This window comes from Leptidea sinapis, chromosome 23 (assembly GCF_905404315.1).
Source record: "Leptidea sinapis chromosome 23, ilLepSina1.1, whole genome shotgun sequence".
Classification (NCBI taxonomy): Eukaryota; Metazoa; Arthropoda; class Insecta; order Lepidoptera; family Pieridae; genus Leptidea; species Leptidea sinapis.
In genome coordinates, this window is record NC_066287.1 from 6,546,773 (window position 1) to 6,573,411 (window position 26,639).

Genomic DNA, 26,639 nt, shown 5'->3' on the forward strand with positions numbered 1-26,639 from the left:
AGTACTATAATTGCGATATTGAAAGGGAGCGAAGGGCGCTCTCGGTACGTAACAACATGATAGCACAAAGATTTGCAAAGTGCAGCAATGAGGTGAAAACAACTCTATTTAAAACTTATTTTGCCTTTGTATTAGTACCTGCCAACTGTAGTGTAATTATTCAAACAAGACCTTAAGTTCACTACGAGTGTAATATAATGATTCCTATCGAGTTCTTATGAAACTTCAACTTGGAATTTCAACGTGGACGTGTCAAGCTCAGTGATGATCCCCGTCAAGGTCGTGCAAAAACTGCAGTCACCAAAGAAAACGTTGATGCTGTGCGTAAGCTGATCGAGGAAGATCGACATGTGACCACGAAATTGAGGCAACTTTAGACATTGGCATGAGTCAAATACAAATACTCTTGCATGAACAATTAGGTGTAACAAAGTTGTTTTCCCGATGGATATCGCATTTGCTCTGTGAAGAGCAGAAAGCGGCTCGCGTTACTTGGTGCGTCATAACTCTCGAAAGATTTCACGCAGGATCCTCAAATGTTGTATACAACATCGTATCAGGTGACGAATCCTGGTTATACGCGAACGAACCCGAAACAAAAAACTAGTAACGAGTTTGGGTGTTCGAAAATGTGTTAAAGCCAAAAAAAATTGTTCGTTCACGGAGTGTTGCAAATAAAATGGTGGCCACGTTTGTCTCCAAAACCGGCCATGTTGCAACTATTCCTCTTGAGGGACAAAGAACGGTTAATGCAGAATGGTACGCTAACATTTGTTTGCCACAGGTCGTTTCTGAACTCCGAAAAGAGAACTGCAACCGCCGCATCATCCTCCATCACGACAATGCGAGTTCTCACACCGCGCACAGAACAAAAGGGTTTTTAGAGCATGAAAACATAGAATTATTAGACCATTCGCCGTACAGCCCTGACCTAAGCCCTAATGATTTCTATAATTTCCCTAAAATAAAGAATAAATTGAGTGTTCAGAGATTTTCATGGTGATGCATGCAAGAAGCTGTGGACGCCTACAAAACGGCCATTTTGGAGACCCCAACTTCCGAATGGAATGGTTGCTTCAGTGATTGGTTCCATCGTATGGAAAAATGTGTCAATTTCGCGGAGGATACTTCGAAAAGCAATAAATACATTTTTAAATAGTAATGTTGTGTCACTTCCTTGATTCCCGAAATTTTCAGTGCCGCCCTCGTATCTATAAATAAATTTAAATGTTTTATTAAATAATTACTTAAAAATGAATTCTAAAGGAATCAATTTTGAGAAAATAAATGCCTTTTATGCCTTTTTAAGCCATTATGAAGTTTGGGTTTTCGTGGCTTTGGTAGGTAAACGGAACTAAAGCTATGTCAAATACCGATCTAAACTTATTATTCGTTGTTGTACAAGCATTGCTGGATCATCACTTCACCATCTGAAGGTGTGGTGTTACTTTAGAAGTTTTCAAGTCACATTCTGTCACGTACAATCAAACTATGGAATGCCTTACCCGCTTTTTAGCGCTTTTAGGAAGGTGTACGTACACCTTCGGCAAAGTCCATAAACATTCCTATGCTTCCTATGGTGTTGCAGGAGAATGTGAGCGGTGATCACTTAACACCATGTAACCTGTATGATCGTTTGTCGTCATCTTCTAGAAAAAAAATTGTAGTTTACAAGAAAAATGTTTTGTTTCTTGTTTAGATTATGGATACCACAACGGCGCCTATTTCTGCGTGAAACAGTAATGTGTAAGCGTTATTGTGTTTCGTTCCGAAGGGCGCCGTAGCTGACTTTACTGGGCAAATGAGACATAACATCTAATGTCTCAAGGTGACGAGCGAAATTTTAGTGCCGATCAGAATTTTGGGTTTTTCAAGAATCCTGAGAGGCACTACATTGTAATGGGCACGGCGTATCAATTACGCTCGTCTCGTCCCTCATTGCCATAAAAAAAGCCAGGCTTGGACCAAAGACTTCTATGTACTACTAGACAAACTCTGTGGCCTTAAATAATTGCTCACTGAGTTTCGGTTTAGCTCACTGCGAGCAAGCGAGAAGACTTGTCTACTGTTTTGTAAGCCGTGAATGTTGTTACCGATTCTGTTTAAAGTGACCAATAAAACATTATTATATTATCAAATCTGCGTTCATTTGCAATGCATATTCAACATGCACACATAATGCATACACCCTCAAATACATATATAATACACATAACCTTACATACACGCACACACACTCTTGTAACCTTATTATCTTAAGTCTATTTTCTAAGTAGCTTATTATAGTAATTGTAAATATTTTGTTACCTTATTCAGGCTTATTATATCATAAAATGTTACTTCTTTTGTTTTATACCTACTTATATAGTGAAATCAGTTTTGGCTCTATTTTTCTACATTTTATTGTAAATAAACTTAACAATTCGTTATGTTTTAAAGTGCTAACCCTTACTTCTGGGATTAATTACACAAATAAAACTTTAAAAACAAAATTTTATGAACGATGCGGGACGCGGGTTCGAGACACTTTAAAACCACAACAAATTGTTTAGATTTGCAAGAGCAACATCTCAAGTAAATTTCCTAATATGCAAATGTTGGAGTAGAGCAACTGTAAAGTAGATCCTGTAGATGAAGCCACAACATCAACGATACGTCACTCGAACGGTTGGCTTAGTTGGTAAGAGCTCTCGTTCGTGTCCCGATCGTTCATAAAATTTTGTTTTCAAATTTTGTTTGTGTATATTAACTTTATATATTTCTGTGAAGTGATGCGGTACTAACTTGATCCATCATACTTTTGTTCTCTGCTTCTTCTCGGAGCAGTTCCTTGGAGACTGGAGTCATCTGGTCCTTAAGGGCAGCCAGTTCAGCTCTCATAGCCCTCTCAACTTCTATCGTCAGTCCTCGAGCAGAATCCACATCACCTTGAAGCGCTATCACTTTACGGCGTGCTTGCTCTTCCTTGTACTAAACATATATAAAGACATTTAAAATTTTATAATATAATATTTATAGTTTAATAATTTTAATATTTTTTTAATAAGAGGAATTAATAAGTTTTCAAGGAGCTTTCTTCCTCGTACTACGAAGCTGTGGAATGAGCTTCCTTGTGAGGTGTTTCCGGGACGATACGACATACCTTAAAGGCCGGCAAAGCTCTTGTGATTCCTCTGGTGTTGCAAGAGAATGTGGGCGGCGGTGATCACTTAACATCAGGTGACTGGTACGCTCGTTTGTCCTTCTATTCCATAAAAAAAAAAAAAAGGGGTTTATTCTCCTTAAGTAAATATTGAGCATAATCGTTTAACTTTCAGAAATTATTATCTTATCTGTGATGATATTATAATATTTCATAACTATTTGAATACTTGGAGGTAAGATTTTTTTGTTTTTGTACAATAATACGCACTAATCTCTACGAGTAACCTACGAGTCAAATGGGTAAGGTCAATGCTCTCAAATCGCAAAGCTCTAATCTCGCTCCATGGGACATCACTGGAGCTACACACTACTCGAGGTTGCCCACAAGGTGGCGTTCTTTCGCCACTTATATGGACACTAGCAGTAGACGAACTACTTAGTAAGCTGGCAGAACTCAGGGTTGATGCACTAGGGTACGCAGACGACCTAGTTATTATCGTCAGAGGTTTCTGCCAAAGCCTACTATATTGCAAAAGGTGCTAAACACCATCTCACAGTGGTGTACAGCCAACAAACTGTCAGTCAACGCAGGAAAGACTGTTATTGTGCCATCCACGAGGAAACGGACACTTAACAAACTGAAGTCTCCCTTGAACGGTTCTACTTTAGAATTCTCAGCTGAGGTTAAGTATCTGGGAGTCACATTCGACCAGAAACTCACATGGAATTCTCACATCGACAAAGCCGTAAAAAAGGCCAAAACAACCTTGGGTGTATGTCGACGTCTGGTACACTGGAGACACTGGTACATTGGAGAATGCGCCCAAAGATCCTCCTATGGCACAGCAATTGTGACACCAACAATCACATACGCCTCCATTGTGTGGTGGAACAAAGCCAGCCAGAAAACAACTGCAGACAGACTGATAGCCTGCAGAGACTTGCCTGTATGTTGGTAACCGGGGCCATGACGTCTACTCCAGTGCGGCCATTGAAGCAATGCTAAACCTACCGCCTCTTCCACTGTTCATACAGCAAGAGGCGAAGGCAAGCATGCTGAGGGCTATCGCACAGGGGGGTTCATGTAACTGGATGTCGCAAACGCTTAGGACTTTAGAAGACTCAGTTCTGCGAGACCACATATTAGGCATGTTACCTGATCAGATGATTCCACAATTAATCTCTGTTAAACACTATATCGTGGAACTACCTTCCAGGGACGACTGGATGAACAACAAAGTCTCGTGGAAGGACTGGAGCCTCATGTGGTTCACCGATGGGTCCAAAATGGAAAATAAAGTTGGCTGTGGGGTCTATGGAGAACGCCCCAGGTTTAAATACAGCAGAAACCTGGGGAGCTTTACCTCCATATTTCAAGCAGAGGTGTACGCCATCTTGGAATGCGCGGAAACCAATATCCAAAAAGGCTACTTCAATCATAACATATACATTCTCATTCTGATAGTCAGGCAGCATTGTTGGCTTTAGACGCTGACTTGACGACGTCTAAGTTAGTCAATAATTGAGTTGAATGCCTGAATTCATTAGGCATGAAAAACAGAGTGATTCCCAGATGGGTCCCAGGGCATGCCGGAATCATAGGCAATTAAATGACCGATGAGCTCGCAAGAGCTGGGGCTAAAGCAGTCCAATATGGTCCGGAACCCATTTGTGGAGTGCCTAAGAGCGCCATCCGACACACCCTGAGTAACCAATGTAAACAAGAAGCACCTGGAACAACTCTTCAGGTTTAAACCACTCTAAAGCACTGATAAGGGCATTCAACAGCAGCTATGCGAATGAAGCCCTATCTTTGAACAAGAAAATCTATGCATACTCACTAGGATGCTAACCGGGCACTGTCACCTAAACAAGCACCTCAGTGTGGTCGGCATCAAAAGCGACAAAACTTGCAGATTCTGCGTTGAGGATGATGAAACGCCTATTCATCTACTCTGCGACTGCGGCCCACTAATGCATAAGCGTAACACAATCTTTGGCGACTACTTCGTGCCACCAGATAGTGTTTGCAACACTCGCGTCAAGGAATTACTGCGGTTCGTAAAGGCGGCAGGGATTGACGACGAGCTTTAGTATGAGTGGCGAACACAATAGTTAAACTTTGGACGCGGTATTACTAGGAATCTTTAGGACTAGGAAATAGCCACCCTCTTCAAATAATAATAATAATAATACCCTACGAGTCAGAATTTGAGTCTTTTTGTATAAGGTAGCGAGATTCTCCCATACATTCTAACTCCCGTCTGAAAGGTCAATGGGCGGCTGCTTTATAATTTATTTAGAGACCTTCAAGAAAAGAGCATACTCCCAACTTAAAGGCCGGCAACGCATCTCTTGACACTTGTTGTTGTCTATGGGCGGTTCTCTTGCCCGTTTGCCCCCTCTTATATAAAAAAGAGTTCACTTAAGACTTTGTCAGAGTGAACTAGCATAATAGTGAGTGATGAGTTAAGAATAAGCATGGCGTCGAAGTTTACATCAACCAATTATTATCCGATTATTATGTTATATAAACACTATCATTTATACTATTACATAAGTAGAATTATACTTTCATGGACATTAAGGGTGTCTGGCAATGAATGATGTGATTTTTATTGGTATTCTGAAGGAAATAGAAGAAAAGCACACTTTATAATTTGATGTTTACACACCTTTAGTTCCGCTAGCCTGCCAAAGCCACGAAAACCCAAACTTCATAATGCGCCATCATTCAAACCTTCAGCTTTTATAAGAACATGACGGTCTGCGGTTCACGGGCTCTTAGACCATTAGGTAGTGGTTTGACATTGAAAACAATAAGGAGCTAATGTCAAGAGTGGCTGTCTGTTTATGACTAGTCAATCGAAATCGGTTACAGTCACAATTCTATCTTGCTCTATCTCTGTTAGAGTATGTTCTTCTATCTCGCACGGTAGAATACATACGACGAAGTGACATGAATTACTCCAAAACACTAGCGACCTTACAAATAAACTTGGTATAAAGTTATAACTGATGATAAACAATGAAAATGTAAAATGTTCACATTATCGTTGACAACACTGTCAATACAATGATAATTCTGAAGTTTTCCTAATGACAAGCTGCCTTGCAAATAAACGCAGGAAACGTTATACGTCCGAACAAAGCATTCGTTAGCAATATGTCTCTTTGTAAACGTTTTACATATTTTTTGTTTATGCTTAGTTATAACTTTATGCCAATTTTATTTGTAAGGCCGCAAGAGTTCACAGAATACTGGATCCTCGCTGATTCCAGCAGCTCTACGACGCGGTCAAATGGTTTGAGGTGGTCTGGTATTGGGGGGTTCACCAGACCAGAGAATATTAAAGCCACACACCATAGCATGCCGTTGGACCTGCGTCCTATAGAGCGATAGAGCGTGGCCGGCTTCTCTCTTATGTGTATTTTCTTTTGATGATTTCTAGATGCTTTGAAACCAATATTTGGCTTTGCCGATGATATATATAGATACATACATACATATAATCACGCCTGTTTCCCGTAGTGGTAGGCAGAGACCACTTCGTTCCACTTGGTACGATCCTTACATATTTGTTTCGCTTCGTCCACTTTCATTATTCCTTTCATACATGCTCTTCGGTTTCGGGTACTCTTGACCTGGCCTTTTTTTTATTTATGAAAATAAGGTACAAAACTGCCCATTACAATGCACTGCCGCTCAGGATTCTTTCAAAACCCCAAAAATTCTGAGCGGCATTAAAACTGCGGTTGTCACATAAGATTTTAAGTCTCATTTGCCCAGTAATTTCACTAGCTGCGGTGCCCTTCAGACCGAAACACAGTAATGCTTACACATTACAGCTTCACGGCACAAATAGGCGCCGTTGTGGTACATCGGCATCCTCTGCAAAGGAGCCTCCCACAGGTATATCCCTTTTCTTTGCAATACAATATAAACTAAAATAGGGGACCTGTAATTCTCTGTCCAACTGCTGTGCTTGACATTGCTGTTCTGTAAGGCTGTTGTCGCTTTTCGCTGCAGCCTCTCTCAGACGGAGATGTTCACAAGCGATATCGCGCACTTCTTCTTCCAACGCCATCAAACGGTCCCGATCTTTTTCAGCTTGTTCGGACACTTCCTTGAGTCTTTTAACCAATTTCATTGTGGCTTCCTTAAATCTGTTCCGTTCATCTATCGTCTTAGTAATCTTAAAATAAAATGAACACTTTATATAATTATTCACATTCAAACTTAATGGTTTTGAATTAAGTAATTAATTAATATAATCTAACAAATGTCGAAACCTAAATAAGCTAGCTGTGTTTTTTCAATAAATACCAACCAACCATTTTGAATAATAAAAACCAACATAATATTATAATTTATTGGCAAATATTTTTAAATAATAATAACATTATGGTGATGTGATGTGATAATACAAAATGGTGATGATTTATCACTATGAGATTTATAATCTATCCGTCATTTTTCACACCATTGCTGCACAAGTCCCTCAACATCCGGAACGCAGCAAGCGTATGCAGCAGTGTAATGTATGTATATATAGACGACAGTTCTCCCGCAAGGAATTGGAATTAGCACTTATAAAATTTCTATTACCTAATCATATTTAGATTTCTAAGGGTACCAATAATATCACATTATTAGATGCCGAGATTTTTGTCACAGAAAACCATGGGGTGGTGATGCTAACTAAGCTGAATCTTCAAATAATATCATGAATTATTATAAATCATTACCACCATTCATTCACCAGTGGTAGGCTCCTTTGCCAGGATGCCGGCTAGATTATGGCTCGATGTGACACACCACAACGGCGCCTATTCGTGCAGTGAAGCAGTAATGTGTAAGCATTATTGTGTTTCGGTCTGAAGGTCGCCGTAGCTAGTGAAATTATAGGGCAAATCAGACTTAACATCTTATGTTTCAAGGTGACGAGCGCAATTGTAGTATCGCTCAGAATTTTTGTGTTTTCAGGTATCCTGAGCGGCACTGCATTATAATGGGCTAGGCGTAACAATTACCATCAACTGAGCGTCCTGTTCGTCTCCAACCTTATTTTCTTAAAAAAAAATAACAAAATCGATTAACTACCGGTACAGTCAAAAGTATCGACTTCAACAATATTATTAAAAGACAGAAAACTTCAGGTTTTCAAAGAGTTAAGAAATCTATATAAAAATGTATGTGTGTATTATGCCTATAGACTCCTAAGCATCTTGACCGATTTTGGTGAAAACAAAAGATTAGGCCTGCGATGGTTTTTGCCAAGGTCGGGTTGAATATAAGAAATCCCTGACAAAAGTCCATATTAAAGCTCGGAATCATATCCATCACTTCTGCTTTCAAACAGGAAAATCGGCATTAAAATAAGTTACTTCGTTTGGAGCTATGTTGCCACCGGCAAACGACTCATAAACGCCCATAAGCCAACAAGTTATAACACTCGCCTTTAGGGTGGGAAACTAATGATCCACGTAAGCCTATTACTCCACTTTGTCGTCCACTTCGTCGACCGTAGGTACCGTAAAAAAAACTATTTAATTCTTTAGTTATTCTATATAATACTGAAAATTTATTATTTCTGTGCATGCTATGTTTATTTGTAAGTAATCACTACATTTAGTTCCTAGTTTTTACTTCTACTTTTTATAAGTATTTGTGTGTTTTATTGTAAGTGATTGTAAATAAACCTAATAAATAAATAAATCCATCTATCCCAAAGCATGGGTGAGCCTTGTTCTAGTACATCATAAAATCAACGGATAGAACCTGTTTAGCTAAATATTGTTCGTTTTCTTCAGCAGTCTCTATCTTCTTCTGATATCCAAGCTCCAACTTAAACCAAGCCGCTTCGGCTCTCTCCAGCAACTCTATTCTCTCTGCTTCACGTCGGGCCAGCTTCGATGCCCGCTCTCTCAACTCCTTCGTCTTTTTGTCCACTTCTGCCAATCTCTTTGTGCACAAAGAATCCACGGGGCATGACTACAAGTTAATACCATATCAGAATATCAAAAAAAACTTTTCGATTCTATTTTAATCTAACTTAATGTAGCTTTTGTGGAAACAACACCACAATTTAGCCAGTTTTACGTTAAAGTAGCCTACCATGCTTTGAGTATGTTTACTAAATTCATCGGTGCTAAGATTAAACAAAGTTTTATTTCCTTATAATACCTGAAAAGAAAACTTTATCGAAGTGACAGTAAAAGATATCAATAACTCAATATGCCTTCAACTATCAAATATTAGCAAACACCGATCACGGCTCATCTACAGAATATTTTCATCCTCACCAATCGTTTGTGTGGTGTTCCTCTACAGTGCGGTTTTCAAGGCACTTTGTTCTACGTTCACAATCATGCCTTTACCAATGGTAACACCATAGACTTACTAAAAGCGTATAGACAAAAAAAACTTGCGAAAGAAAAAATACCTTTAACGGACATACAGCAAGATAGATACTTCTATACGCAGGTATTATCTAACGGCCGTTTCCAATATACTATCTGCAGATAAAAATAAATTACTATCTTCTACTGTCAGTAAATAGCTGTCAATAATCTGAAGCTGTCCCAATATACCCGATAAGTCATTCTTATCGCCAGTTCACTGTTGCAATTTCCATACAAACTGCTATCCCTGGTAAGCTATACGTCGTTCCATTGACAGACAGCGTGTACGGATCAGATGAGTTACCGTCGTAAAGTTTATTGGGACAGAAAAGTCAACGATAGTTACCATTTTTTATCTCAAGTTGGCCACAACCGGAGATAGACTGAATATTGGGAATGGCCGTAAGCAAATATACCACGTTGGTACATCCAAAAAATATTTACTTATAAAAAACAACGCTACTATGAATTATTGAGTTCTCTAAGAGAATGTGAATCACTTATAAACTTGGAAAAATAATTTAAAAATACTTATTAATGGTACTTTCATTTTCTTATTTTATAAGCGATACGACTTAGGAACTTTAAAAAAAGAGCATAATCCCACCTTAAAGGCCGGCAACGCATCTCTTGACACCTGTTGTTGCAGATGTCCATGGGCGGTTGCCTCACCTCTCCCCATCCCGTGAGCCTCTTGCCCGTTTGCCCCCTCTTATATAAAAAAAACTTACGGTTTGTAATTTATTAACTGGTGCAGGTTTCTCCTTCTTAGGCTGATGACGCGAGCAAGTGTTGTGGTTCTCGCAGCGCATCAAAATCTTAGTTTCCACAGGCAATCTCACCACTGGCCCGACCACGGAGGAAGTATCAAAGTTTTTCGAGTGAATACTTATATTGTAGTCGGACACTTCATGATTAGCAGATTCTTTCAGCTTCGAGGGTATCGAGTCGTCCATAGAGCTTAATGACTGCTTGCGTTGTTCTGTAATGAATCTATTAAAAAATAATTTATAAACATAGATTCATCGGGGCAGAATCACAGCTAAGTCTATGTTGAAAGCCTTTTTTTATTAAATAAGGGACAATACGAGCAGGACTTTTAGCTGATGATAATTGATACGTCTTGCCCGATGCAACGCAGTGTCGCTCAGGATTCTTGATAAACCTAAAAATTCTGAGCGGCACTACAATAATTGCTCTTGTCGCCTTGAGCCATAATATGTTAAGTCTCATTTGCCCAGTAATTTCACTAGCTATGGCACTCTTCAGACGGAAACAAAATAATGCTTACACTTACAGCGCATAGAGAAAGCAGGCAATATAGAAGAACATCTCTAATGGAACAGCAAGATGGAAAATGAAAGCGAATACACTGTAACCGATTTCGATTGACAAGCCGTAAGCAATTATACGCTTGGAATTACAAACCAAAATTGGACAAATCAAAATTGGACACGTATAATGATGTTGTGAGGCCGTCTCTTCGCTAGTATAAGTCTATGGGACAGGATCGAGAATATAACAAATGCCGGCGAAAAAATGCTAAAAAACGAAAGAGATGGAAGACCTTTCACTGGCGTTCGTTCGGTGTTTCTGTTCAGCTGATGGTATTTGAAACACCATGCCCATTTCAATGCATTGATCCGTTCAGGATTTTTGAAAAACCCAACAATTCTGAGCGGCTCTATAGTTGCGCTCGTCACCTTGAGACAAAAGATGTTAAGTCTCATTTGTCCAGTAATTTCACTAGCTACGACGTCCTTCAGACCGAAACACAGTAATGTTCTCACATTACTGCTCCACGGCAGAAATAGGCGCCGTTGTGGTACCCATCTAGCCCGCATCTATGACAGTAAGGAACGAGACGAGCAGGACGTTCAGCTGATGGTATTTGAAACACCATGCCCATTTCAATGCTTTGCCATTCAGGATTTTTTAAAAACCCAACAATTCTGAGCGACTCTACAGTTGCGCTCGTCACCTTGAGACAAAAGATCACATTTGTCCAGTGATTTCACTAGCTACGACGTCCTTCAGACCGAAACACAGTAATTTTTACACATTACTTCTTCACGGCATAAATAGGCGGTGTTGTGGTACCCATAATCTAGCCGGCATCCTGTGCAAAGGAGCCTGGTTAGACCTATGAAGAATGGGCAATTTATTTTATTAGGATTGGTGGTTTTCAGATCAAATTTGTTATATTGAAAACAATAGCAAAGTTTCTTTGCTATAATGTTCTAGGATTTTTTATGTAACTTTTAAGAAACTAGTTTTTTCACATTGAAATGTTCATCATCGGTGCATTTCTTTGTTTCTTATCAAGTGGCATACTACCAGTTATATTAGCAACGTTTGTTATAGAATTCGATAGCTCATACATCTTTTTAATTATTTCTATGTTGCTTTTAATTTTGTATGAAATTTCAACAGTCCGCTTTAAATTTGTCTTATACATAACTACCACAACAATGCCTTCCACTAATGACTAAATGAGACTATAAAAACACATTTAAATAATTAAAATTCTGTCATTACATATCAATTTACTATTGTCACTCAATTTTCGTCTCCTACTTATCTGCGAAAATCAATGATTGCCAAAGAAAGTGCCTACTTTTAATTGGAATAATAAAATTTATCAGGGTATGAATTTTCAATCAATGTCACATTATTTGTTCATCGCTTGTGAGTGACAATGACATAGTTTCTACTGAACGACAGAATAATAGAATGCCCATCTTCTTTCGATATATATCTAAGTCAATGTTGTTATGCTCTAGACCTAGTCTGAACCCGCATCAATTGTCTTAACGATTACAAGAATAATTAGAACATATCTTATAATGGAATATGCATTGCTGAATATTTAAGTAGTGTATGAATCACTTAATTGATAATATTCATTTATATCAATGATAGGCTGTGTTGATTTCTCTTAAAACTATATTATGTGTTACGACACCATTGATGATATTAATTCGGATGAAAGACTTCCCCCAAAGATCTCCATGACGATCCGTCCAACTTATTCCGGCGTCTTAACTAGATCATCAGCTGGTGCGATCGTCTCGACGTATTCAGTTGGGATGGGGGGCTTTCGGCAAACTTTCCGACGTGTTCAGAGACAAACGAGTGCCTTTTAACCTCAAGCACAGCACATTCGAATAGTGCGTCCTACCCGTAATGGTTAATGGAGCCGAGACTTGGACGCTGACTCGGCAGACTGTACGTGGTCGCCAATTGTCGACATAACTGCCCCAACGGCTATCTGTCTTGTCGATATATATGCTCTGCCCACTGCCACTTCAGTTTCTTAATTATCCTGGCCGGTCGGTGACTTATGATATCCCCATTTCTGATTCGACCTCACATTGATGACAACTCTAATTTAATAACCACGATAATAGCTCGGCTTTCGAAAATACTGAAATATTATGCGACAGTATCACTTTGATTTTGCTATGAACATGTTTAGTGACTGTGTGCTGTCTTAGAAACACATTTAAACCTAATTCCTGCAGGCAAAATTACGGAGACAAGCTACATGCTACATTAAAATATTTCGAATAAAGCTGGGTTACAGTTTACAGCTCTAAAGAGGAAATACAGATACTAAAGAGCTGCCCGAATCGTCGAGTGTACTCTCTGAACGGCTAGATCACTTGGCGTTGCGTAGAGACTTCGTTCATTGTGTGTGTTTTACCGCACTTGTCACGGAGATTACTTTGAAAAGTTGATTTTACTGATTCCTACCTCCAAAATTCACCATCACACCACACGTCACATACTTAGATATCATCCTTAACATATATATTTACAGCAATGTCCTATGCATATTTTTCCACGTATAACCAAACTATGAAATTAAAATTCTATGCACGTTCCAACACACGTTACAATACGAGTATCTTCGAAAAATGCTTGTACGTTTAAAAGGCCAGCAACGCTCCTGTAAATACTCTTGTGTTGGAAGCATAGATTTAGTATTCTAATACTAGAGTGGAGACATCTTGATACCCCGATAATGTGTTTGGATTAGTCAATGTGTGCCTTAGCAAGTTGTTTAATATTCAAAATCTTTCATTCTTTACAATCTAGTATATTGTATGTCTTGGTTCCAAGGGATCAGTTACCATCAGCTGAGCCGCCCGCTTGTTGATACGCGTATAATATAAAATTTACCAGTGGGAGGCTCCTTTGCACAGGATGCCGGCTAGATTATGGCTACCACAACGACGCCTATTTCTGTCGTGAAGCAGTACATTACAACAACATAACATTACTGTGACTGAAGGGCGTCATAGCTAGTGAAATTGCTGGGTAAATGAGATTTAACATTTTATGTCTTAAGGTGACGAGCGCAATTGTAGTGCCGCTCAGAATTTTTGGACTTTTCAAGAATCCTGAGCGGCACTGCATTGTAGTGGACAGACGTATCAATTATCATTAGCTGAACGTCCTACCCGTCTCGTCTCGTATTTTCATAAAATAAATGTGCTTAACAAGTGTTTTATTATTGACTCGATTGAAATTCTCGAACTGCACACATTTAACAACTTCATATAGCCAATCGCGCAACTGCAGATGCTATTAAGTACTACAATTACTTCGATTGCTTGTACCTACGATTAAAAATAGAAGCCCATTATGAACGAGCAAATACAAAAACTGCACATCACCGGGTCATTACCATTATAGACTAAGTGAGCCTATAAGGTCTCAACTCTGTTTACATCGTGTTTAAAACCTGCTCTGTGAGTATTTGTGCTATTTCAAACACAGGCTTGCCATAACCATTGCGTCTGTGATCGTAATAAGGGAAAAACCCGTTACGGAAACGGAGTGAATTTTTTGTATTACACGCCATTTGTAGGAAAATAATAGTATAGCTTTTACTAGCGTTAATGGCAGTTTGTTTATACGTCAATTCTGGCTTTTTGATTTACCAGTCCTTCTTTGTAGATAATTTAAACTAAAACTAATCATGCTCCATAATGATACTACGCCAAATCGTCCAAATAGGTACATAGTAATAAATACCACCGGTTAGAAATTCAACCCACGGAAAAACAAGGAAGTACTCAATTCAACCCTTCCTTTTTCCAATTTCTCTACTAACCGTTTAACCGATTTTAATAATTATTTATAAGATACTACCTATATTTAGAATACGGGTGGTATTCTCACATAAAGTAATGTTGGAAGAATTGGGAACAAATTTTTTGTATAAAAAAAATTAAACCTCAAATTTTAAAACTGCCTTATGAAAAATGTCTACTGCATTGTTGTAGAATTGATAAAGGGAAAAAATATGTGGACTGGCTAATATTGATCGGTTCATATACAGTTTTCTTGTGGAAAGAGCAAGCTGCTGAGTTTCTTGAGGCGTTACTTCTCAGCTGACCATTTTTACGTATGCCCGGCGAGGTGCTGTAGGGAGAAAACATAGTGACTTGCCTTAAAATCTACTTGCAATAAATAAATTTAAAGAAGAATGACCATCATTGTATGAAGGTTGGACCACGTGCAAATATGTTTCTGTCTCGATTAATAAACATAAAATAAAGCTTAGTAATTCTACTTTCATTCACAAAAATATTTTTCTGGTTGGAGTCCCAGATTCAGAGAAGAACAATTTTAAGGAATGTTAGGTAAGGTTAGTTTGGTTAAGATACACTACATATTATAAAACAAAGTCCTCCACCGCATGAGATTTCTGCTCTGTCTGCAGATGTCTGCTCGCGAACTGAAAAACTACTACACCTATCTTCATAGTGTTTTCACCAATGGATAGCGTGGTTCTCAAGGAAGGTTCAAAGAAGTCGGGAAATCGTCGACCAGTGCCGGGAGAAACTTGTGTCTTCTATCGAGTCCTCTCTTGAGAAGGTCGCGGAATGGGGTAAATTTAACCTTGTCCAATTTTACCCCCAGAAGACTCAAGTTTGCGCGTTTACCACTAAAAAACCCCATTTGTCGGACAACATCTCCCTAAAAGCCACGCCTAGTATCGGAATACTGAGTCTCGAAATCTCGAGCGATTGCCAATTTCGTGGCCATCTGGAGGGCAAAGTCAAATTGGTTTCAAAGAAACTGGGCGTCATTAATAGAGCACGGCAATACTTCAAGCCGGCCCACATTTTAGCGTTGTACAAAGCGCAGGTCCGGCCACACATGGAGTATTGCTGCCATCTCTGGTCTGGCGCACCCCAGTATCAGCTCGATCCATTTGACCGCGTGCAACGCAGAGCAGCTCGAATTGTCGGGGACCCAGTGCTCTGTGAACGGCTGGATCACTTGGCGTTGCGTAGAGACGTCGCTTCATTGTGTGTCTTCTACCGCATTTATCACGGGGAGTGTTCCGAAGAGCTGTTTAACCTGATTCCTGCCGCCGAATTCCACCTTCGCACGACACGCCACAAGTTAGGATATCATCCCCACCACCTGGATGTGTGGCGGTCCTCCACAGTGCGGTTTACAAGGAGCTTTCTTCCACGTACTACAAAGCTGTGGAATGAACTTCCTTGTGCGGTGTTTCCGGGACGATACGACATGGGTACCTTAAAAAAAGCGCGTACACCTTCCTTAAAGGCCGGCAACGCTCCTGTGATTCCTCTGGTGTCGCAAGAGATTGTGGGCGGCGGTGATCACTTCACAACAGGTGACCCGTACGCTCGTTTGTCCTCCTGTTCCATAAAAAAAAAGGTTTTAGTATCATTTAAGATTTTATATACATTTTTGTATATATCTCAGGGATATGATAAAAACAGTTATTTGGTCAAAACCAACAGTCAAAACAAATTTTTTCTCGTGACTCAAACACGAGATTTGTCTCGGAGGATGTTAAAATAACAAACACGGTTTTATCATTTCTTGAAACAAATCTATTGATTTGACCAAATGCCAGAGTTGGTTCCGTGAAATGACAAAAAAGTATTTTCTTTAGTACTTATAAGATTTATTTGGTAAGACTTAGACATAATTTGATGAGAATTTAGTATGGTGGGTCCTGTCCGGGTCGGAGTATGACTGAAATCTGAAGCTCGCTTCGCTCGCTTTTCACTGTAATTTCACGGAACCAACCCTGGCATTTGATCAAATCACTAGATTTGTTTAGAGAAATGATAAAATCATGTTGATCTTTAAACATACTCCGTGTTTTGGTCATTTCTCTGTTATTATCATTTCTCTGCGTCATATATACCTACTAACGAAATTTGTTGGAGATGTCGGAAAAAATAAGCCGCCTTTGAGCTTTCAACGGAAACGCTGTATATATATCTAAAGCCTTTGAGATATACAAAAAAATATATGTTGGAATTGTGTATCTTATATAGGTCTACAGAAAAGTCTGCGATGGCATATGTCTATCTCTTAAACATAACAAACATACTATATTCATTTTATATTTTCAAATTTGGCAATGCGATATTATCATTTTCTATTGGCAGAAGAGCGTCTATCGGGTCAACTAATATAAAATAATAACGAATACTTTTGACGTATTACGACAAAAGGACTCAAAACCACACTGGTCAAAATAGAGTTAGAGTTAAGTATGCCATTGTCATTAAGGCCGAATCTGTCATCTAGTGAAAACCCTATTTTAAAAATACACGGAAAGTGTTTAGTTTTATTTTGGATATTTATATGGAAGATTATTTAGAGCAGACACTTAAAATGCCTATACTCAAAAGTGCCTTGTGTGCGGTTTGGCGTGTGTGGTTTGAGTCCTTTCTGCATAACTACATCCAATTGACGCCGACATAGATGAATAGATAATTTTGAGCTGATTACAAAGTTAAAGCTTTAACAATTCATTAAAGATTTGTTTCCGTAACATTTTTTAGGGGGAAAAGAGATCTGATGAATGAAAATGTTACGCTCTGCCCATTCCACTGCCACTCGGAATTTATGAAAAGAACAAAATTTATTGGCACCGCGACCGCGCCTGTGAATCGCGTTTTTCGCAGCCTTAGCCCTGCCCGTTTCGCTGGAGAAGCTATTAAGCTACCGGAATAGTGGTGGATTTGATTCGGTAGGCGAATTTGGTTATCCAAGCCCGACAATGTAGAGGCCCTGCCGAAGGGCCCTAAGTAAGTAAATATATTTTTACCTCTCCAGCACGAAAAGGGCGCTATTGCTACGCGAAAACTCGCAGCAAAAGCGCTTTTTGCTGCGAGCGTATGGCAAAGTGATTTAAATTTCGAACCCCACGTGACCATATCCGGGAATTACTCCGCGTTAAAAAAATAAACAATGCGATCCGGTGCGTTCCGAAACTCATTTTGGCCTAGCGTATTATCTCATTATCACCTATAACACTTTTCTCGCTAGTCGAGATGAAAAGTTGAATGTTTCACACGTGAGCAATATATTTTTGTCTCGTGCCTTTAAATCACTCACTACCTCAGTAGTCTATATTAGACTACTTCGCCAATTCGTGATTTAAAGTCAGCACTCGCAGCAAAAAATAACTTTGCTCACTTGTTGAACATATAACTATTTCCTTCTCTCGAAAAAATTACCTGTTTCTCATACAAAAGACCTAAATATTACTTTTCAATGTTATCCACCTGCAAATGGAATCTGGCAATATTAATTAACTTAATTACTCGTATAAGCTCTCTGCGCTCTTATGTCCAAGTCTTTGCCAAGCCAGTACAGCGCACGAAAGGTGTTGCTCCTCCAGTTGCAGACTCATCATTGATTTTACGTCAAAGTGTTCCATGCGGTCAAATGCCTTTTGGATGTCATTCTGAAAGAATCGTTTTGGTCCTCATAGTCATTTGGGTGCAAAGTATGAAAGCCCCAAATAATTTGCCTGGTAAAACAATTAAATTAAGCCGATAAGCATAGTCTTACGGCGCAAGTGAAGAAAAAATAACCAAAGTTCCTAGTTAGTTATTATATTAGGTACTTTCTTACAAGATTATCGCAGTGGTATGGAGGTACCTTTAGCGCCTGCAATAATATTGGCAGCAAAGTATATATAATATTATTTATAAAAGAATGCATATATCGTTTGCATATCTTTTCTCTTTTTTCGCTAAAGCTCCAATTTTTTTCGCAGTTTTACAAAAATCCGAACAGATACATTCATCATTTTATGGTTTGCATTTACCGGGATTTACCTGGGATCCCTAGGCTAGTCACTAACCACTGGACTCTAAGGATCAATTAAATCTTTTATTTCTAATACTTTTTTATGAAAGAGGACAGTATACATAAGGGTCATCTGATGGAATGTGATCACAAAAGCGTCAAATAAACTTAATATTCGAATAAACTTTTCATATCCTCGTAACTAGAAAGGCTGTATATTTATTTAAAAAGATGCGACATGTTAAGCTGAAGACGTTAACCTTGGATCAAAGTATCACTAGGACTTAGGCCGAGATCCACAGATCATACTTAGACTTTGCTCAGACTTTACTTACGTTAAACTTAAAAAACGCGAACTTTCTCTCTTGCCAGATTCTGGCACGAGACGAATTGTTTAAAGACAAATATTGGCGGAATTAACACTAAAGAGAGCTCAAATCATTTGTATAATTATGGATTTCCGCAAAGTAACGCCTACATCAATAAATAATTTCAGCTGTCAAATGACTAGAAAAATGAAATCAAACATTATACTAAGCTTACACTCAGCAATGTCTTAAGTAAGTAAAGTCTGAGCAAAGTATAACTACGCTCTATGGATCTCAGCCTTAGATTATGAAATATACTTCTCTATAGATGGCTCCATTACAATACAATACAGTGCCACGCAGGATCATTGAAAAACCCAAAAATTGAAGGCACTACAATTGCGCTCGTCACATTGAGACATAAGATGTTAAGTCTCATTTACCCAGTAATTTCACTAGCTACGGCGCCCTTCAGACCGAAACAATAATGCTTACACATTTACTGCTTCACAGCAGAAATAGGCGCCGTTTTGGTACCCATAATCTAGCCGGCAACCTGTGCAAAGGAGCCTCGCACTGGTAAATATAGGATGCTTCCGTAATATTACTTTTATAATTCTACCAGTTGAAATTTTAACTATATAGTTGTGACAATTCCTTGCTATTGCTTAACAACTTAAGATTCAAATTGGTGTTTTAATTTTTCCGATAATTACACGTTTTCCTGCGGTGGACATCTGAGTTTTCCTCATGAATCTGGGTTATAATTAATTAATATTCTAGGTCATCGATACCCACTGGTACTCTTTTATTGTATTATTTTCTTTAAATAAATTTATTATTTGTACCTTTAAATCAGTAGAATGTCCTAACCCTTCGATAGCTTTGTTTATATTCCAGAGTATCAGAGAGCTCATTGATAATTCTCTTTTTGAAATGCTTGCGGTTATTTTCAGTTTGTTTTTTTCATTGCCCTTAAATTTAAAATAACAAATTTTATTATCTTATGATAGATTCTTGCAGCATTCGATTCGTTTGAAGCTATACTTATATATTAGAAAATTTATACGTGCAGATAGAGCCTCCTGCTGTTAGGCGGGTGACAACAGGCCAGGTTTATTATTTTAGTGTGCATGACGAGCTACGTCGTACGGGGTTAACAGTTCGCCGCTATTCTTTTCGCCGTATTCACAGCTATCACAGTCTATCTAGACGTATAAATTATCTAAGACTTATATATTTACTATATTATATAGCGCATTATTTCAATAAAAATAAATGATACAAGCCTAGATTACGGCTTGGTCTCCTCTGCGCTGCAACTGGATACCGTAGGCGTAGTCGCAAAGTGCGGCAACGAATACTACGCTCAAGTGGGCTTACTCGAGCCGGTCTCGAACAATGTGTGACGTTGACGTGCCACATGTTATAATTAATTTTATTTTAATATTAATTATTATTTTTTTTATATGAGAGGTGAGGGAACCGCCCATGGACATCCGCAACAACAGGTGTGTCAAGAAATGCGTTGCCGGCCTTTAAGGTGGGAGTATGCTTTTTTCTTGAAGGTTCCCAAGTCGTATCTGTTTGGGAAGACCGCTGCCGGTAGTTGATTCCACAAAGTGGCTGTGCGAGGTAAGAAATTTGGAACAAAACGCGCGGTTGTGGAATGCCAGACGTCTACGTGATGCGGATGGTACTTTGCACGTAATGTCCGGTGGTGGAATTCGGCCGCTGGAATCAACCCGAACATCTCCTCTGAGCACTCCCCGTGGTAAATGCGGTAGAAGATGCAGAGAGAGCCCACATATCTACGCAATGCTAGAGAATCAATCCGATCGGAGATGACTTGATCGTCGATGATTCGAGCCGCTCTTCGTTGTATACGGTCAAATGGAATAAGCTGGTACTGGGCTTATAATTGAAACTAAACCCCGGGTTGTGTAGTAAAACTTTGTAATAATAATAAAAACTACAAGAAATAGAATGACACTGGGATCACATATCTTCAGTAAGTATTTTATATTTTATTAATTTGAATGTAAAATAACACGGAGCGTATGTTACTAAATTTGAAAGATGCCATTGAGGAGTGTCAAGAGTGCCACGCACACAAGCATCTAAACTATTAGATAATAAAAAAATAATGTATAAATAATAAAAAGGTATTGTTCTTAGGTAGTGCGGTACCTAATTGAAGCGCAGCGGAGACCAATCCTTAATCTAAGGTAGGTAAGACCAAGGTTAAAAATAAGTGTAGCTACACAGATGAAAAATAATATATGTATTTCTGTTTTAAATACCTGTTTGTCCATTCCGATTCAAATTTCACTGAATTTAATGCAGTTGCATTTTTAAGGCTAATAAAACATTACACTTATAATTTTGTGATATTATAATATTGAAGTGCTATAATAGCTAGAAGATTTGACGTATTTGACGTGACAACCAGATATATGACTCAAAAATACGATAGCAGAGTACAGATATCAACTTAATTTTATTAAAAAGTTTTTATAACTATAGGCCGACCGTTTATCTGAGTCCTCGCCTGCGGGGTACAGGGGCGCGGGGGTACGACGACAAAGGGGACTGAGACAGGTGCGGGCGGCGGGGGCGCTTAGTGAAATGAGCGATTACAAAAATTCCAAGCCACAACCTGAGAGTTGAACAAAGCAAACAGAATTTTATAACGAGGCGGTACTCGAAGGGTAAGCTCAGTTGGTTAGAGCACCGGCACGGAACGCCGGAGGTCGTGGGTTTGAATCCCGCATTATTCATAAAATTTTGTTTTTCAAATTTTATTTGTGAACTAGAACAATATAATATTAACAGGTTACAAATTATTCTATTAATATTATCATAACTGAATGTTGGTACTAATTGTAATGTCGAACAACCATAACAATACAACTTTTTGCAACGCAGAATAGTCGAGCCAATCAGGAGGTTTATAAGCATTTAATTAGCCATTCAATTTCGATGCAATTCGTTATAATTTATCAGGAATTCAAAATGGACTAATTGAGACATCTACAATAAAAAAATAGCTCTAGAAATCACTTTTTTTATATTAACACATACAAAACAATAAATATTCAACTCAAATACCTTGAATTATGTTTGTTTTTTACTATTTTTTAAAAGTTATTAAAAAAACGATTCACTTCTCGCTAAAAAGTAGATTTTTTGAATCGCTCACTTTGAGACATAAGTAATCCAATTCAGGTTGAAATATTATCTCATGGTACCAATGAATGAACGAATTTGCGTTTTGATTTCCGACTTGATTTGACGTCAACCTAAATTCGATAGCTCTAATTACGTTGTATAAAATAGCAAAGCAGTTCATTTTAGGTCGTCAATTGAATCGCAATAACAGTTCATAGTAGGCCCACAGAGATGACTTCGTCGTCGATAATTCGAGCCGCTCTTCGATGAATGCGGTCAAATGGAAAAAGCTGGTACTGAGCGGCTACAGATATATTTAACAATAATACAGTTTACTCGTCCAACAAGCTGGTTATATTTAGCCGGTCACATCAAAATTGTTTTGTTATAAGAATTATATCTCAAGATTAACAACTGATTGCCCTCGCAATTTCGCCACTACTCACTCGAGCAAATATTCAACCGTTACTTCAATAACCCACTGGTCTTATTTTTTGTTGTGTACCCGCATTCTTTACTGCCAAACCAAAAGTCAACAATTTTTTCATCCTTCATTTATTTTAATTATTATTGCTACACTCCCCGTATAGATTTACTCTGGAGTCGATTTAAAATACAAACAACTACATCAAATCACATCACAGACATGAACTTTTTATATCGTGGCAGACATTTTTAACCGACGTCAAAAAAGGAGAAAGGTTCTCAATTCGTCGGTATTTTTTTTATGTTTGTTACCTCAAAACATTCAACTGGCTGAACCGATTTTGATAATTCTTTTTTTATTTGAAAGCTGGTCGTGCTTCCCGTGTGGTCCCATTGTGTTTTGGTCCAGATATGACAATGGCATCCATGAGAATACCATAAAAGTCATACATTTGCTATACATACGTATAGGAAAGTGGATAATAAATTTACGAATAACTCAATATCGCGCTCACCGATTTCAATGATTCTTTTTTTGTTGGAAAGGATATACTTTACAAATTCACTCAAAATATATATTTTTTTTTTTTTCAAAAATGACAATAATCGTAACTAGAATTAGATTAATTAATTACATTGTTTAAAAATACGCAATTATTTTTATACTTTTTAGTACATATCATATCTATTGTTTTGGAATAGTGTTTTTGAAGTCGGTTGTATTTTTGTTAAAAAAAATTATATGAAAGATTGATTTTATACGAAGACTGAATTTTTCTTAATTATAAACCATTTTCCTTTTGAGAGAGTACAATGATATGAACATAATATTCGAACATATTTTTTTAGTGATAAAATAGTTAAAATTATTATTTGTACAACTGAGCTCTAGTCGTAAGTCTTAGTTAAACTTAAATAAGAAATTCGTCCATTAAGTATATAATTATAATTAAATTTAATACCAATGAAGTAAATAAGTATAACTTTTTGTTCACTGGTATTTTCCACTTTACTTACTTTATTAATATTTATTTATTTGAACGAGAAAAATATCGTAAGTATAACTGACTTATATGCCATATATTTATATTTATATATATAGATGATTATTTAATTCTAATAAATGTGTTTGTAGGAAAATATCATTATTATTTTTTTTTATTTATTAATACTGTAATAAAACGGCGTAAGCCAATTACAATATTAAAAATAAGTAATTAATTACAAATAAACATATTACACAAATACTTTATTAGTTAATAAATACAAAGTTTACTGTAAATAACTTAACACTTAAAAAACATCCAAATACCGCTCATCCATTCCTCTCATAAAAACGCAAGCACTCGTCTGCCAATAAATCACAAGCAGGGTTTGCTTCGAGAAGAGCGTTGAGAGCAGAGAGATTCCTCGGTATAGGTGGGTTGGTGCGAGCCACAGTACGATGTGTCGGACTCGCGAACACTCTATAGACCAGGGTCGAGGGTATACGTTTATAAAGGTACCTAAAAGCTTTTTGTACCTTTTCGAGAAGGAGTACATAAGTACTTTCATGCGGATTCATACTCACAATATATATTCACACTCATAGCTGTTTCTAGCTTGCTGCGCACTGAAGCACCAAATAAAAGAATTATGACTGGTTCAGATTCGAAATCCCCAGAATTTCTCAAAAAAAAGCCTACAATTCTTTAGGATTCCTTTGCCAGAGTGGTAATATGATCATAGAAGGTTAACTTTCGATCGAATGTGACACCCAGGTCTTTTTATAGTTTCTGGTCGAGCTATCGAATAACCACCTTTTTTATAATCAAAATCTATTGGGCACCACTTTAGACCGAAAGCCATGTCATAGCATTTGAACGTATTAGGTGCCATACGGTTCCTGAAGCTCCACTGAAACACAGCTTGTAAATCATATTGGAGTGCCATGCAATCGGAATCAGATTTTATCACTTTGAAGAGTTTTAGGTCATCAGCATAAAGGAGACACGGAGAATTATCAAGCATATCTGGAAGATCATTAATCATTAAGAGAAACAGAAGAGGCCCCAGTATCGATCCCTGACTAACCCCAGATCGCGTGTGATAATGATTGGATTCGAACAGACCAAGCCGGACATATTATTGACGGTCACGCAAGTAGTCTGCGATAAGTCATAGGAGTCTCGGTGCAAAGCCAATGGCGCTGAGTTTTTGTAACAATATGTCATTATTGACCCTGTCAAATGCTTTTATTAAATTATGTTACTGCTTAGATTAAGGATTGGTCTCTGATGCGCTCCTCGCTAGATACCGCACTACCTAAGAACAATAGCTTATTTATTAAGGCAACTATTAGATGCTTGTGTGCGTGGCATCTTGACACTCAATGGCATCTTTAAAATTTTGTAATATAGACTTCGTGTTATTTTACATTGAAATTAATAAAACACTTATTTCTTGAAGGTAGTATTATTAAAAAATTAGTTTTTATAGAAATTAGATACTACGTTTTTACGTATTTGCCTTCCTACGGGAAGGCAAATGCTTTAATCCCGAGAAACCAAATTAGATCAAATGTAAATAACAGTCTCTACTCTGTGGTCTTACTAATCATATTAACATTTCATAACAATAGCAACGAGATATGAAATCAAGAATTTGTCCTCGTAACAATGTAATCTACACTGACGTACAATCATTATTTACAGATGTATCGTTGTACAAATATTTTAAAATTATTCAATTATATTTAAAGTGGTGCAACCTTATATTAAGAATTGGCCTCCGCTGTGCTCCAGCTAGATACCCCAGGCGGCGTCGTCGCAGGAAACGTGAAGTAATTTGACATAAGTCTGAAATAGTAGTAATTACAGTATGGCGATTGGTGACTAAGTATAATCCGACCAAGTTTGAAAGCTTAAAACGTAGTGGATATCGGTTATCTCAGTTTTTAACAAGATTATAGCCGTCATTTTTCGCTAGGCTGATACGAACTCGGCGCTCTAATGAGGGCCCTTCTGGCATTCTAACGTGTAATATTATGTTCTACTTCTACTTAATAAAAATAAGGATTAAGTATACTATAAAGCAAATAGTAATGAATATAACATTTACACCATTTAATAAGTTTATTTGTACAATATTACTTTGTAAACGTATTTTTTTGATGAAAAACAAAGCCCGCTGAGTTTGTTGCGGCCATTCGTCTCAGGTCTGAGGCATTCGTTTCGGAATGGGTGGTAGTTTTTGACTTTCAATAAGCGATGTCACATCCTATTTTGAATAAAAATATTTGAATTCGAATTTGAATATGTGCGTTAACTAGAGGTTTGGTTTAAAATTCGAAACACTAAGGAGCTTATTCCGAGCTTACGACTTGTAAATAAAAACACGGTTACAATTACTATAGATTCGGTTACGTTTTCTATTTTGCCCTACCCATTATAGATGTTCTTCTCTCTCGCAAGAGTTGTGTGTTTATACGCTGGTATATTGTAAGTCTATTGTGAATATCACAAGATGTGTCAAAAGTCGTAATATTAAATTAATTTTAACTAGCGGATCCGACAGACATTGTTCTGTTATAAAAAAAAACTCTTGCGGATGGTATTTCTTTAAATCCGTTCTTAGCTGATCTCTACTCGGCGAAAGGAATATTTCTACCAAATTTGAAGTCTCTATGCCTTACGGTTCCAGAGGTATCGTGATAAATGACTATATACGTGGAAATCTTTATATATATAATTCTTGTGTGCGTGTGTATGTCACTGAACTCCTCCTAGACGGCTGGACCGATTTTAATGAAACTTTCTGTGTGTATTCAGGTGGATTCGAGAATGGTTTAGATTCACAATTGAACTACCTCCTAAACGGCTGGACCGATTTTGATGATATTTTTGTGTGTTCCAGTGAATTTGAGATTTGTGTGTGTCTTCAGGTGGATTCGAAAATGGTTTAGATTCACAGTTAAACTACCTCCTAAACGGCTGCACCGATTTTGATGATTTTTTTCTTTGTTTCAGTGAATTTGAGATTGGTTTAGATTCTCAATTCCGCTCATATAATATAATTCTCCTGCTCATGTGTATGTTAGTG

The 26,639-nt window shown here is 37.8% G+C and overlaps 1 protein-coding gene across 2 annotated transcripts in view; it reads right to left on the reverse strand.

Annotated features, from left to right (window-relative positions):
• Window positions 1-21,405, reverse strand: part of LOC126971324 (uncharacterized) — a 39,383-nt gene extending 17,978 nt beyond the window's left edge. Inside the window, exons 1-7 of one of the 2 annotated variants that reach the window (XM_050817555.1) lie at window positions 21,266-21,405; window positions 19,811-19,936; window positions 18,165-18,307; window positions 10,281-10,542; window positions 8,927-9,139; window positions 7,104-7,340; window positions 2,785-2,970 (exon numbers count right to left, since the gene is read on the reverse strand). In XM_050817555.1, coding sequence (XP_050673512.1) covers window positions 2,785-2,970; window positions 7,104-7,340; window positions 8,927-9,139; window positions 10,281-10,542; window positions 18,165-18,307; window positions 19,811-19,936; window positions 21,266-21,277 — 1,179 coding nt within the window. In that variant the 5' untranslated portion in view covers window positions 21,278-21,405. Of the gene's footprint in view, window positions 1-2,784; window positions 2,971-7,103; window positions 7,341-8,926; window positions 9,140-10,280; window positions 10,543-18,125; window positions 18,308-19,810; window positions 19,937-21,265 lie in introns of both variants that reach the window. The other variant, XM_050817556.1, reaches the window with a different exon arrangement.
• Window positions 21,406-26,639: the final 5,234 nt, after the last annotated feature.